We start from the raw sequence: 14680 nt of genomic DNA on the forward strand, positions 1-14680 counted from the left end.
TTATCCCGTCAGATCCGCACTGTTCGGGTGGGCTCGGATTACCGAAATCCGAGCCCGCTCATCTTTAGTTTACTGTGGACGATTATCCACACATTCGTATAATCAGATGCACAATCTCACTTTTCCAGTTTTTAAGCTTTATATTCCCTAATACACACGGACAGACAGACTAGGGTCAATTTTGTTAGCAGCCAATTAACCTACTACTATGTTTTTGGATTGTGGGAGAAAACTCAGTTTCCCAGTTTTTAAGTTTTAGTTTATATTTTCACATTAATTGGGTTGTGTGCAGGTTATCAGAGGGCAGCACTCTGATTGATTGTGCAGGTATATCCAGTTTATTTGTTGTTAGGGAATTTAGTTTGTAAGCTCCAATGGGGAAGGAGTGATGTGAGTGAGTTCTCTGTACAGCGTTGCAGAATTAGTGGCGCTATATAAAAAAATCAATGATGATGATAATAGCATTCTTAACAAGACTAACAAGACATACTGTAGAATACAGATGTCAGCTCAAACTTGACATACCTCCAAATCCGGGTCTCATAGTGAAGTCGTGGTCATCTATTCGGAGAAGTTGTTCAGATTTTGTGAGCGGTGATTTTGTGATATCTGGACTTCTTTTAAAGACTGGGCTATTCCAAAAGTACAAAATAGGTTAAAAGGAAACACTTTCTGAAATCACTGAAGACCATGTTTAGTTTACATTTAATTAATGTATACCTGTTGCTTACACACAGAGGAGTCAGCTATTTAAAGAATTAACTAAAATTCATTAGAATGCAGCTTATAAATTAAGATCTAATGAAAAGCATGTAGCAGGTTACACTGAGCTGCATACCTCAGTGAAGTCATAGGTATCTAGTGAATGATAAGCTGCATTCTCACAATTATTGGTTCAGCCCTGGTGACGAGTACACTTTAAATTTAAAAAATACCTAAATATCAATTAAAATCATATGCACAATCTAGAAGATAAGATCAAGTATCATTGAAATAGGTTAAAGTGAAAAACTATTTCTAACATAATTTGCACTTATCAATTCAATATAATTGCATCTGAATTTTAAAAAAATTAGGTTTGGGGAATAAATGTGACGCCTCTTGTTTATAGCTCTTTAACTATAATTTTGCATTTCTAAACTAGACATTTGTATATTCTATTTAAGTCCCATAATAACATGAAATATAGCAATGAGCTGTTCAGTTCATGATTCAGCCAGTCTGTAAAATTTAAGAACCAGGCAAGAAGAACAACCAGCGAGACAATAAATTACCTCCAAAAGTGAGGAATCAGCAGTACATTTTAAGTGCCATTGCTGTCAGGATATTGTGCAAAAATAAAAAGAATAAGTTTATTTTCTTTATTGGTGTGACTGTAATGAATCACGGTACTAGCAAGATGATAAAGAAATGTATCTTTACTAAGCAAAGCAACTAAAGTTAATAAGGATTTAACCCAAACAGAAAGGATTCAAATAACAGAAAATAAATTCAGAAGTTGCAAAGCATTACAGCACATATTTGAATGGTTGAAATAATATTATATTTATTGTGAGGCTGTAAAATTAGTATTTGTGTTTGGTATTTACACAACATTTCTCCTTTCTAAAACTGTTAAAGTTATATTATGAAAATATTAAATTTACCCCCCAGTTGCTCTAGTAGAAGATGTCGATCTTGGCCTGGGTAGCAATGTCCTGTCGAATGTCAATTTCCTCTATCTAGTTTTTTATTGTACTCTCTGCTTTGTTATTTTCAGAGACACGGGTCATCCATTGCTTAATAGTAAGCAAGCAGCTATGTGGGGTAAATGACAATGTTCTGTCCAACATACCGAGTAAACTCAGCAAACTCCTTGGGATAATTATATGGTTATAGTTTACCATATTTTAGTGTCTTACATGCGTCCTCTTTTGTAGGTGTAAATCCAGGCTGCTGTCCTAATAACCATAATTATAATCTAATGTTGTGAAAGGAGGTATTAATATCACCCTAACCAGTCTTTTCCTCATTTCTCATAAAATGTGGATCATAGCATGTACTTTTTATAGCCCTTGCTTTTGCTCCCCAGCTCAACAGAATACTACTGCAGTGTCTAATTACATGTGGATAAGGGGACATTGTAGCTCATTGTAAATATGTATATTGTTATTGTATCTTGTTGATATTGCATGGAAGCTGTTAGTCATTGTCCTTAAAGTGAAGCCAGGTGGTTATGGGTAAGGATCAGATTGCAGAATACAGGTGAGGGGGAAGGCCAATTAGTATCCATTGTTCTCAACATGTCTAGTTCAGACATTTTGTCTAGAGCTCAGCAGGAGACCTTCTGTGGAAGTACAGCTCATCTCCACTCCCCCTCCAACCCCCTGATACAGCACCCACCAATGGTTAAGAAGGAAAGACCCAGGGGTTTGCCCAGGGAGGGGAAAACACTGTGGAAATTAGACCCTAGATATAAGAGCCACTACAGGGCATCACGCATCACACCAGTTTAGTTCAATGTGGTTCATTGTATTCATTGGTTTCCCTTGGTTACCGCTATCTGCTGTTCACCCTAGCGTTCCTCTCTCATCGGATGCCATCTTGCCTAGTGGTCTGCGCATGCGCTACCCCGGGAACCTTCAATCCTCTGCTCAGCGGTGATTGGATCATCTACAGACAGTTCCCTTTATAAGGGCCCTCCTCCGTTTAATGGGTGTCAGATCATCAGGTCTCTCTACCATATAGGAAGCATCTCCTCTGACTCCTGTTCAGATACTCCTGTTGTTCCTCACATCATGGATGGTGTAGCTCACTGCTTCTCAGCAAACACCTGTACAGCTCATCACTTCTCAGCAAATACCTGTGCAGCTCACAGTTTCTCAGTGTTACCATTTCAGCTCACTGCTTCTCAGCAAATACCTGTGCAGCTCACCGCTGCTCAGCATTACCTGTGCAGCTCATCGCTTCTCAACATCACCTGTGCAGCTCATCGCTTCTCAGCATTACTACTGCAGAGCATCGCTCATCATTGGTCCTGTTCCAGAGTTATAACACCTGTGTGGATCTCAGTGCTCCAGCTCTCTGCAGATCATCCCTTCACTACTACTTCCCTTCTGTCTTACCGTTGCTTGGTGGTTCCGCGCGTTATCTGCCCTGCATCCCCTAGAGGACTGAGACCTGCGATTGAGAGCAGCTAAAACCATATTCCCTTGTGGGAATCTCTGTGAGGGTAAGCTGTCACTCAAGGAAAGGTCAAGACTGTTCCCATTATCTGGCTTTCGTGACACAGGTGAAGAGGAGATGTTCATTCTGGGAATTGAAGCTGTGGCTGGTGGCTCTACCAGTGAAATACATTGGTAGATCCATGGGTAGTCAAGTCTGGACAGTCAGGTGACTTTAACTCTTTAAGCTAGTGGGGTAAGGGACAGATGATGGGGTAAACCTGCTTGCCATTTATTTACTGTATGTACATATTATTCTAGAGATTGTTTTTATGGCAATAATTGTATTGGTTTACTTTCTAACTGCATTTGCCTGAGTGACTAATAAGAACCCTAGAAGGTACTAGGTAGGCTTCCCTGGCCTAGGAAGGCACCCGTAGGTGGCCAGCCAGAGGGAAGTGGGTAGAATTGGGCCAGAAAACCCGGTGTCTTCACACCCAACACCTAGTTGCTGTATGCTAACATCACAACCCTTATGTTTTTATCTGTGGAGATATTCATCGCAGTCTCTTTTTTCTCTCTCTCTTTCTCTGTGTGATAAACAAACTAAATACCTTTTTGCTTGATAACATGGTTCATTTGGTCAATGCCCATGGGCTTTAGCCCTGGAAACCCTGTGCTGTATTTGCCTGCAAAAAAGTAATGTAAGTACTGAATCGTTGTTACATGAATGCTGTAGGCAAATCCAACATGGAAACATTGAGTTCCATGAAGCTTTAATATGAAGGCACATAACACACTTGAGTGGCCATAGCCTAAAATTGGGACTAGTAGCTATCTTGCACCTGACTGACAGATTTTTTTTAATGATACAATGTCTTGAAGACTGAGAATCTCAATGCAGTTGGAAAGAGAATAACCTCTCTAAAAAAAACAACCCATAAAATAGAACTTATTCCTATAAATGCTACACAGAATGCTGTGTGTCTGGATTTAGCACTTAAAACTTCTATTCTGTGTTTAGTACTATGATGACAGACTATACTTATGGAAGGGATGGGTGAAAGTGAAACAGAGGACATAAACTGTGTTAGCAGAAATGTGCGCACATTTATTGTAGTATCCCAGTATATTAAACTCCTGAACTTCCAGACAACAAAATGGTATTGTCTTATGTAAATATTTAACTTGTTCCCAAACACAAAAATCACCCCTCAAGTGTGAAATTTCTGGGTCTGAAAAGATAAGATGGTATTTTCTATTAAATGGATACTAAGCCTAAAAGTTTTCTGTGCTTAAATGTACTTAGCAAATGGGAATATTACACATACTTTTATGTTATCACTTTTTATGGGTTTGAACAAAGAGTTATATCTGCCTCCTATTTACCTCCACTGTCATATTTATTGGCCTTTCTAGACCTAACAACATGCCAATGACATCATATTCCACCCAAATTATGTTACACACTTCCCTTGTCACTAGTCCACCACCTCAAGCTATTGTATTGTAACAGGATTATTACACCTCAATTGGATTGACAGGAGAACTCTGGGAAGAGATCATAGAATTTTGTGAAAAAAAACAAAAGAAAAATGGAAATGTTTACTGTGCAAGTAGACGTACTAGCACTACCCTGTACGCTCATGTCTACATATCTCTCCCAGTGCGCATTTCTCACACATCTATGATATGAAAATGCACACACCCACCTATTTGCACTGACTAATGGTGTGAAGAGAAGAGGCTCTAGTCCTAAAGGGATCAACTGATCGGCTTTGAGCTGTCAAATTTTGTAAATGGTAGACAGCCTGAGAGAAGTCTGATGATAGAAGTCTGAAGAGAGATGGAAGTAAAGACAATGACAGTAAGGAATCTAACTAGATCTATTTTGTGAAAAAGACCTGTGAATAGTTAAGAGGGAAAGTGAACAGTACTTATAAGGGGAAGAAATCATGAGAAACAACCCCTAAAAGAGAGAGAGAGAAAGATAACAAAGAGCAAATACATCAGAGAAGGTAACAGTGATATAACAAATGTAAGGAAAGAGGAAAAAGTGAAATAAGTACAACAGTTGCAGAGATAACCATAATTACAGCTAATCATGGCAAATGTCATTGACAGAGTAAAAGCCAGAGAGAAGTAGGAACACAACATATAATAGCCAGGGCTTCTTAGTGAGGAGAAGAACATAGAGCTATAGAGGAGATTCAACTGTGACAGTTTTTAAACAGAAACTGGTTAGTGTGAATAAATGAGCCAGAATAGTGAAGTAGGATAATAAATGAAAGAAACTCAGCCAACAGGTCATGCTCATCAAAGTATTGAGTAGCTACAAGTGATATGGGATTGGAGCATTGTCATTCTGGAAGACACCCTCCCTTCCATCGGGAATGATATACTGTAACATAAGGGGAAGATGATCACTCAGGACCAAGTAGTTATTAACATAGACTTTGCCTTCTTATTGAATATTTGCATACAAACCACACCAGGAAAATGTGCCATACAGCATTATGGAACCACCAGAACCTGTCATGATATAAAGCGCTGGTCCCTTCCTACAGTGCATTTTGTAGTTGCAATATCAAACTTCAACCAGAGGTGCTACTGTATCTTGGATGTCTGCTGTACCAGAAATGCAGCAATCCTGCTGCACTCCCTACCATTTAACAAGCTTCATCAGTTGCCTGATGTTTAAAACTCTGGCAATCCTGCCATCATTGGTGTACTTATCTTGAGTTCTTGGCACCCTGTCACTAATGTGCAATCCCAAGTTCCTGATATCCTGCTACCAGTATGCAATTGTCAGTTCCTGGCATTTTGCCACTCATGTGCAATCCTGAATTCTTGACACTCTGCTATCTGTGTGCTTCTGGGATCCTGCTACCCAAGTGCAATACTAAGTTCCTGGCACTCTGCTCTCTATATGCAATCATATGCCCCGACATCCTGCTACCCGAGTGCAAGCCTGAGTTGTTGACACTCTACTACCTGTGTGATATCCTGAGTTCCTGACATCCTGCTACCAATGTGCAATCCTATGTTCCTGATACTCTGCTGCCCAAGTGCAGTTGTGAATCCATGATACTCTGCTACCAGTGTGCAACCATGAGTTTCTGGCACTCTACTACTCATGTGCTCCTAGCATTTTTCTACCCATCTGCAATTGTGAGTTTCTGACAATATGTTATCCATATGCAATCCTGGGTTCTTGACAATGTGTTACCCATATACAGTCCTAAGTTCCCGACTCTGTTACCCAAATGCAATCCTGATTTCTTCACACCCTGCTACCAGTGTGCAATCCAAATATATCTCTCCAGCCTAAGGACTCCCAAACCAATGTGAATTACTGTCTGGTATTGAGTGTAACAAAGATTTCTGCACTTTGACAAGATGTATGACTCCACTTATAATTCCAGATAAAAAACTTCACTGTTGGAAACAAGCACTCATAGCTGTAGAGGTCTTTTGGCACCACAAGTGTATTAATCTATTTGTCGAGAACATATTGAAAGATGGTTCATCTGAGCATATCACCTTCCTCCACTGCTCCATAGTACATTGCCTTTGCTTATGGCACCACTGAACTTGCAAATGTGCATTGCCAGGTGTGATGAGCAGTTTATGCACTGCATCCCGTTTATGATATCCTGATATGTAGAGCTCTCGTCAGATCACTTTTGTTGAAATTGTTTGCTTGCTCAGCAGCTTAAAATTTGCAGTAAATTGATCTGCTGTTTATGAGACATTCAGTAATTGATCTTTTGGCCACTGATGCTCCTGCCAAATGAACCCCAAAAACACCCCTCTTTTAAAGTCACAGAAGTCTTCTCCTGCAGCCATGCTGGTAATAATTATAGATAACCAGGGCAGTCTAGCATTTTATATATGACCATCCTGAGATGTAATTTTCTTAAATAAATGCATGAGCCACACCTGTATGGATCTCTTGCTTTTAATATACTTGGAGTACCATATTTACTCAGTGTTTAAAATGTTTAACCATTTATACATGCATAGGTTTTACTGGGAACCAGCTAGTAACACACATTTCTTTACTCTGTTTTTTCTAGGGGTGTGCACCGGCCACTTTTTGTGTTTTGGGTTTTGGGTTCTGATTAGCTTGAGGTTTTGGGTTCTGATTGGTTTTGCCAAAACACCCCACTAAAGGTTTTGGTTCTTATTTTGGGTTTTGGGTTCTGATTTTTTTTTTAAAAAAAGCATAAAAAGTGCTAAAATCCATATTTTTTGTTTTTTGTCACTCCTACACTATTATTAACCTCAATAACATTCATTTCCACTAATTTCCAGTCTATTCTGAACACCTCACAATATTGTTTTTAGTCCAAAAGGTTGCACCGAGGTAGCTGGATGTCTACGCTAAGCGACACAAGTGGGCGGCACAAACACGTGGCCCATCTAGGAGTGGCACTGCAGTGGCAGACAGGATGGCAGTTTGAAAAACTAGGCCCCAAAGAGCACATAATGGCAAAAAAAGAGGTGCAAGATGAAATTGTCCTTGGGCCCTCCCACCCACCCTTATGTTGTTGAAATAGGACATGCACACTTTAACAAACCAATCATTTCAGCGACAGGGCCTACCAAACTACTGTGGCTGAAATGATTGGTTTGTTTGGGCCCCCACACAAAAAAAGCTATTCATCTCTCCCTGTACAAACTAAACTGGCTCTACTGAGGCAAGATGTCGTCCTCATTCTCATCCTCTGATTCCTCGCCCCCTTCAGTGTGTACTTCCTCATCCTCACACATTATCAATTCATCCCCGCTGGACTCCACAATCACAGGTCCCTCTGTAGTCTCTGGAGGCCAGTGCTGGTCTTGATTGAAGAATTGATAATTCATTTTTATGAACATCATTTTCTCAACGTTTTGCGGAAGCAACCTCCTTCGCCGCTCACTGACCAGGTTCCTCCCTGCACTAAAAATTCTTTGGCAGTACACACTGGAGGGGGGACAACTCAGGTAAAATAGAGCCAGTTTGTACAGGGGCTTCCAAACTGCCTTTTTGTCCTGCCAGTAAGAATAAGGACTGTCTGACATGTCTACTTGGATGGTGTCAGCAAAGTAATCCTCCACCATTTTTTCAATGGTGACAGCATCCAATGCAGCGACAGTAGACATGTCTGCAATGGTTGGCAGGTCCTTCAGTCCAGACCAGATGTTCTCAGCATACCCGCCAGCGGGTCGTTTATGAAATCTCAGCTTTTTCCTCGCAGCCACAGGTGTGGAAGAAAATGAAGGAGGAGCTGTTGGCATGTCACGGTCCTCTTCAGAGGACAATCTCCTGACCAGCAGGTCTTTGCACCGCTGTAGACTTGTGTCCGCCGGAAACAGAGACAAAACATATGCTTTAAACCGAGGATCGAGCACGGTGGCCAGAATGTATTCCTCTGACTTTAAAAGATTGACCACCCTCGGATCCTGGCAAAGCGTACGAAGGGCTTCATCCACAAGAGCTACATGCTTGGTGGAATCGCAATGCTTTAACAGCTCCTCCCTCACTTTCTCCAGCTGCTTCTGCAACAGCCTGATCAGGGGAATGACCTGACTCAAGCTGGCAGTGTCGGAACTGACTTCTCGTGTGGCAAGTTCAAACGGCTGGAGATCCTTGCACAACACGGAAATCAGTCTCCACTGCGCTTGACTCAGGCGCATCCCCACTCCTTTGCCTATGTTGTAGGTGGCTGTGTAGAATTGAATGGCCTTTTGCTGCTCCTCCATCCTCTGCAGCATATGGAGGGTGGAGTTCCAGCGCGTCACAACCTCTTTTTTGAGGTGATGGCAGGGCAGGTTCAGGCTTTTTTTATGTTGATCGAGTCTGCGGTAGGCAGTGGCAGAATGCCGAAAGTGTCCAGCAATTTTGAGGGCCACCGCAAACATATCCTGCACACCCCTGTCACTCTTCAGGTAATGCTGCACCACCAAATTTATTGTGTGGGCAAAACATGGCACATGCTGAAAATTGCCCATATGCAATGCCCGCATAATTTTACTAGCGTTGTCCGACACCACAAATCCCCAGGAGAGTGTAAGTGGGGTAAGCCACTGCGAGATTATTTCCCTCAGTTTCTCTAAGAGGTTGTCAGCGTTGTGCCTCTTATTAAACCGGTGATACACAATGTTGCCTGCCTTGGAACGAGCAGACGTTTTGGAGGTGCTGCTACTGATGCTGCTGCTGCTGTTGCTGTGGAAGGCGATGCATCTACCCAGTGGGCTGTCACAGTCATATAGTCCTTAGTTTGCCCTGAACCACTTGTCCACATGTCTGTGGTTAAGTGGACAGTGGGTACAACCGCATTTTTCAGAGCACTGAGGACACTTTTTCGTACTTCTCTGTACATCCCGGGTGTCGCCTGCCTAGTGAATTGGAATCTCGATGGGATTTGGTACCGGGGACACAATACCTCCATCAACCGTCTAAATCCCACTCCACTGATGGCGGACACCGGACACACGTCTAACACCAACATAGCTGTTACTGCCGCAGTTATCCGCTTTGCCATAGGATGACTACTGTCGTACTTCGTGCTCATGGCAAACGACTGTTGTACGGTCAACTGTTTAGTGAAAGACGTAGCGTTCTTACGACTTCCCCTCTGGAAAGATGACCGACTACCAGCAGCAGCGGCAGTAGTAGGCGTAGTGCTGCAGGATCCTCCGGAAGAATCCCGGATTGAAGAGGACTCAGTCATGCCGGTGACATGGCCTGCAGGACTATCTACAATCGAGATCGAGGAGGAAGTTGACGAGGAGGGTGTTGCTGGTGTGGATACAACAGGACCAAGCGATTTAGGTGTCCCTGGACTGCTGACGGTCCTAGCCACAGGTCCTGAACTAAACACTGAATTATGAAGGTTCTTCAGGTGACGTATAAAGGAGGATGTCCCTAGGTGGCCAAGATCCTTATCCCTTCTTATTTGAGCTTTACATAAGGTACATATGGCCATACATTTGTTGTCCGGATTGGGATAGAAATAACTCCAGACCAAAGAGGGGGATTTTTTGGTCTTCTGCCCAGGCATGACGATGGGCTTTTTCATCCCATGGACAACAACTGTTTCCCCCCCTGGTGCCTCATTTAAGATAACCACATCAGCATCCTCCTCGTCAAGTTCCTCCTCAGCGCCAGCTACATCAATATCCTCCTCCCGCTGTACAACATTCACACCTTCATTAGCCAAATCTGTAACTGGACTGTGGGTGATCCTTCCAGCATATGCAGAGGGCGTGCTGCAAATGGTGGAAGGAGCGACCTCTTCCCGTACAGTGATGGGAAGGTCAGGCTTAGCAACCACCAACACCCTTGGACTCGCCTTGGGGATTTGTGATGACATCTCTTTAGAAGGCAGAGTTGTTTGCTGTGTTGTTGATGACAGCTAAACTCTCTTAAATTTTTTAGAGGGGGGGAGGAGGAGGGCTTAGATCCTTGGGTGAAGCTGAACCACTAGTCATGAACACGGGCCAGGGCCTAAGCCGTTCCTTGCCACTCCGTGTCGTAAATGGCATATTGACAAGTTTACGTTTCTCCTCAGATGATTTTAATTTTCTTTTTTTGTTAATTTTAGTGAACTTTGGCTTTTTGGATTTTACATGCCCTCTACTAGGAGATTGGGCATCGGCCTTGGCAGACGACGTTGATGGCATTTCATCGTCTATGTCATGACTAGTGGCAGCAGCTTCAGCATTAGGAGGAAGCGGTTCTTGATCTTTCCCTACATTTTCCTCCAAATTTTTGTACTCCATTATATGCAGCACAAGAGAGCGTATCCCTAAACCACACACACCCGGCAAAGTGTTTAAAAATTATATGCGGCACAGGACAGTACCACTGGACTGGAGTTATACAGCACTACAAATTCCTTTATACTGCAGGAACAGTGAACGTAGTTAAATATTGCAATAATATTATTTCTGGACTGCAGGAACAGTGAACGTAGTTTAATATTGCAGTAATAATATTTCTGGACTGCAGGAACAGTGAATGTAGTTTAATATTGCAGTACTAATATTTCTGGATTGCAGGAACAGTGAACGTAGTTTAATATTGCAGTACTAATATTTCTGGACTGCAGGAACAGTGAACGTAGTTTAATATTGCAGTAATAATATTTCTGGACTGCAGGAACAGTGAACGTAGTTTAATATTGAAGTAATAATATTTCTGGACTGCAGGAACAGTGAACGTAGTTTAATATTGCAGTAATAATATTTCTGGAGTGCAGGAACAGTGAACGTAGTTTAATATTGCAGTACTAATATTTCTGGACTGCAGGAACAGTGAACGTAGTTAAATATAGCAGTACTAATATTTCTGGACTGCAGGAACAGTGAACGTAGTTTAAAATTGCAGTAATAATATTTCTGGACTGCAGGAACAGTCAACGTAGTTTAATATTGCAGTAATAATATTTCTGGACTGCAGGAACAGTGAACGTAGTTTAATATTGAAGTAATAATATTTCTGGACTGCAGGAACAGTCAACGTAGTTTAATATTGCAGTAATAATATTTCTGGACTGCAGGAACAGTGAACGTAGTTTAATATTGCAGTACTAATATTTCTGGACTGCAGGAACAGTGAACGTAGTTTAATATTGCAGTACTAATATTTCTGGACTGCAGGAACAGTGAACGTAGTTTACTATTGCAGTAATAATATTTCTGGACTGCAGGAACAGTGAACGTAGTTTAATATTGCAGTAATAATATTTCTGGACTGCAGGAACAGTGAACGTAGTTTAATATTGCAGTAATAATATTTCTGGACTGCAGGAATAGTCAATGTAGTTTAATATTGCAGTAATAATATTTCTGGACTGCAGGAACAGTCAACGTAGTTTAATATTGCAGTAATAATATTTCTGGACTGCAGGAACAGTGAACGTAGTTTAATATTGCAGTACTAATATTTCTGGACTGCAGGAACAGTGAACGTAGTTTAATATTGCAGTACTAATATTTCTGGACTGCAGGAACAGTGAACGTAGTTAAATATTGCAGTACTAATATTTCTGGACTGCAGGAACAGTGAACGTAGTTTAATATTGCAGTAATAATATTTCTGGACTGCAGGAACAGTGAACGTAGTTAAATATTGCAGTACTAATATTTCTGGACTGCAGGAACAGTGAACGTAGTTAGATATTGCAGTACTAATATTGCTGGACTGCAGGAACAGTGAACGTAGTTAAATATTGCAGTACTAATATTTCTGGACTGCAGGAACAGTGAACGTAGTTTAATATTGCAGTAATAATATTTCTGGACTGCAGGAACAGTGAACGTAGTTAAATATTGCAGTACTAATATTTCTGGACTTGCAGGAACAGTGAACGTAGTTAAATATTGCAGTACTAATATTTCTGGACTGCAGGAACAGTGAACGTAGTTAGATATTGCAGTACTAATATTGCTGGACTGCAGGAACAGTGAACGTAGTTAAATATTGCAGTACTAATATTTCTGGACTGCAGGAACAGTGAACGTAGTTTAATATTGCAGTAATAATATTTCTGGACTGCAGGAACAGTGAACGTAGTTAAATATTGCAGTACTAATATTTCTGGACTTGCAGGAACAGTGAACGTAGTTAGATATTGCAGTAGAAATTTTTTTATACTTTTTTAAAAAAAATTATACATTTTTTTTTATTTTTGTATAATTTTTTTTATAATTTTTTTATAACAATGGACTTAGCAGGACAGGACACAGCACCACTGGACTCAGCAGGACAGAGCACAGGACAAAGCACCACTGGACTCAGCAGGACAGAGCACAGGACAAAGCACCACTGGACTCAGCAGGACAGAGCACAGGACAAAGCACCACTGGACTCAGCAGGACAGAGGAGAAGGACACAGCACCACTAAAAACCCAACCTCACGCTACCCTGATCAATGCCCGACTGAAGATGGCGGCGGCAAGCGGGGAATTTATAGAATCCGAGTATCGCGAGATCCGACGGCGGGATTTGGAGTTAGAGCCTCGTTTTCATTGTTTCTCTCCGCCGGAAATACCCGAACAGTGCTTGGATCGCCCTCGGATCCGCACTGTTCGGGTGGGCTCGGATTGCGATAATCCGAGCCCGCTCATCGTTAGTTTTTGCACATCCATTAAAATAAGTTTGGCCAGTGAGCAATTTAAATTGCTTGCTGAGAGCTGATACCTAAAGGCTTTTCGTGCTTCTTGCCAAACTCTGCTTTTCTACAATGGAATACTTTTTTCATTACTTTTGATATTTCTACTCAAATTAACAAGCGGATGTTCTTCACCATCACTGTTCTGAATCGGCACTATTATTTTTATTATTATTATTATTATTATTATTATTATTATTATTTTTAAATACGTTGTTCTCAACATTGGCTGGGTACACATGGCCACTTACTGTACTAAAATATATATTCTGTTTCTGTATTGCATTTAAAGGAGAAGCTCAAGTTGTGAATTTAGGTCATGATAGGTCAGGTAATAAGCCATGATGCATAAAAAGGCCAGATTTGGATAGCCTCTATTTTATTCATTTTAACAGTCCCCTACCATTGTTGTACTACAAGATTCCTGATTCCAACCTTGTGGAACACTCCTTAAGGTTTTGTCACAAACTGTTTTAGCCTTGGGGTATATTTACTAAACTGTGGGAATAACAGTGCTGTCAGAAAAAATGCGTCCTGACCGTTGCTCTGGTAACGGTCAGGATGGAGGGGAAGTGATATCCCGATCATCATGGTGCCGGTCAGGACGCTAACACAGTGAGTCGCTATGGCTTGGGACACCCCTGCGGCTTGTGACACTTGTATCCTGATCTTGCTTTGTACTGCCTACTGCTACTTACTTCCTGCTATTCTGACCATGCATTGTTTGACTATGATTTATTTATTTGACTGAAATCTATGAATTTTCATATCTTGCTTGTACACACTGTTGTGCCTACTATGTACCTCTGTTTACTACCTTCGGCTGAAGTTTATACTTATTGAACTGTGCTATGCATTCTGTGAGCTAAAATATAGCTGTTCTATTGATTAAAACATTTGTTTGTGTTAGCTGTAGTCTAACATTGAACTATTAATGTGCTCTGTTCCTGCATCGACTTTGTCCAGTTCCACCTGCTACTATCAAGCGCTGTATTAAGTGTAGTCCGTTCCTCTATCTGGTGTTTTAAGTTATTGGGTATCAATGGTATTAAAGAGACATGAAGGCCTGATCTATCTTCACTCTGTGGTTGTCGCTGTGCATACTATTACAGTGTTTGTGCTGTATTGCATTGCAGCTCTTTAGCTTCTCCCTTATTAGGGGCAGCTGGAAAGTGGTGAAAACTAGGAATACCAACTGAGTGTTCACATGAGCTTAGTCTATTAAAGGTATTTCTTGTTATGAATGCAAGAGTTCTTGCCATTGGCGCTTGGGCACACAGCGGCTGTGGTAAAGTCAAGTTCCTTGCCTCCAACATTCCTACAAGTTGGTCAGTTGTTTTTGGATCCCTGTGATTTACCCATTTGTGTACAGTA

At 41.3% G+C, this 14680-nt stretch overlaps 1 protein-coding gene across 4 annotated transcripts in view; it reads right to left on the minus strand.

Annotated features, from left to right (window-relative positions):
* GABRR1 (gamma-aminobutyric acid type A receptor subunit rho1) overlaps positions 1-14680 on the minus strand; it is a 188848-nt gene that overhangs the window by 42011 nt on the left and 132157 nt on the right. For 2 of the 4 annotated variants that reach the window (XM_075202768.1, XM_075202770.1), the window contains one exon: positions 526-627. In XM_075202768.1, the coding sequence (XP_075058869.1) occupies positions 526-627 (102 nt within the window). Of the gene's footprint in view, positions 1-525; positions 633-14680 lie in introns of all 4 variants that reach the window. The other 2 variants (XM_075202769.1, XM_075202767.1) reach the window with 1 other exon arrangement.

Source organism: Mixophyes fleayi, chromosome 3, assembly GCF_038048845.1.
Source record: "Mixophyes fleayi isolate aMixFle1 chromosome 3, aMixFle1.hap1, whole genome shotgun sequence".
NCBI lineage: Eukaryota > Metazoa > Chordata > Amphibia > Anura > Limnodynastidae > Mixophyes > Mixophyes fleayi.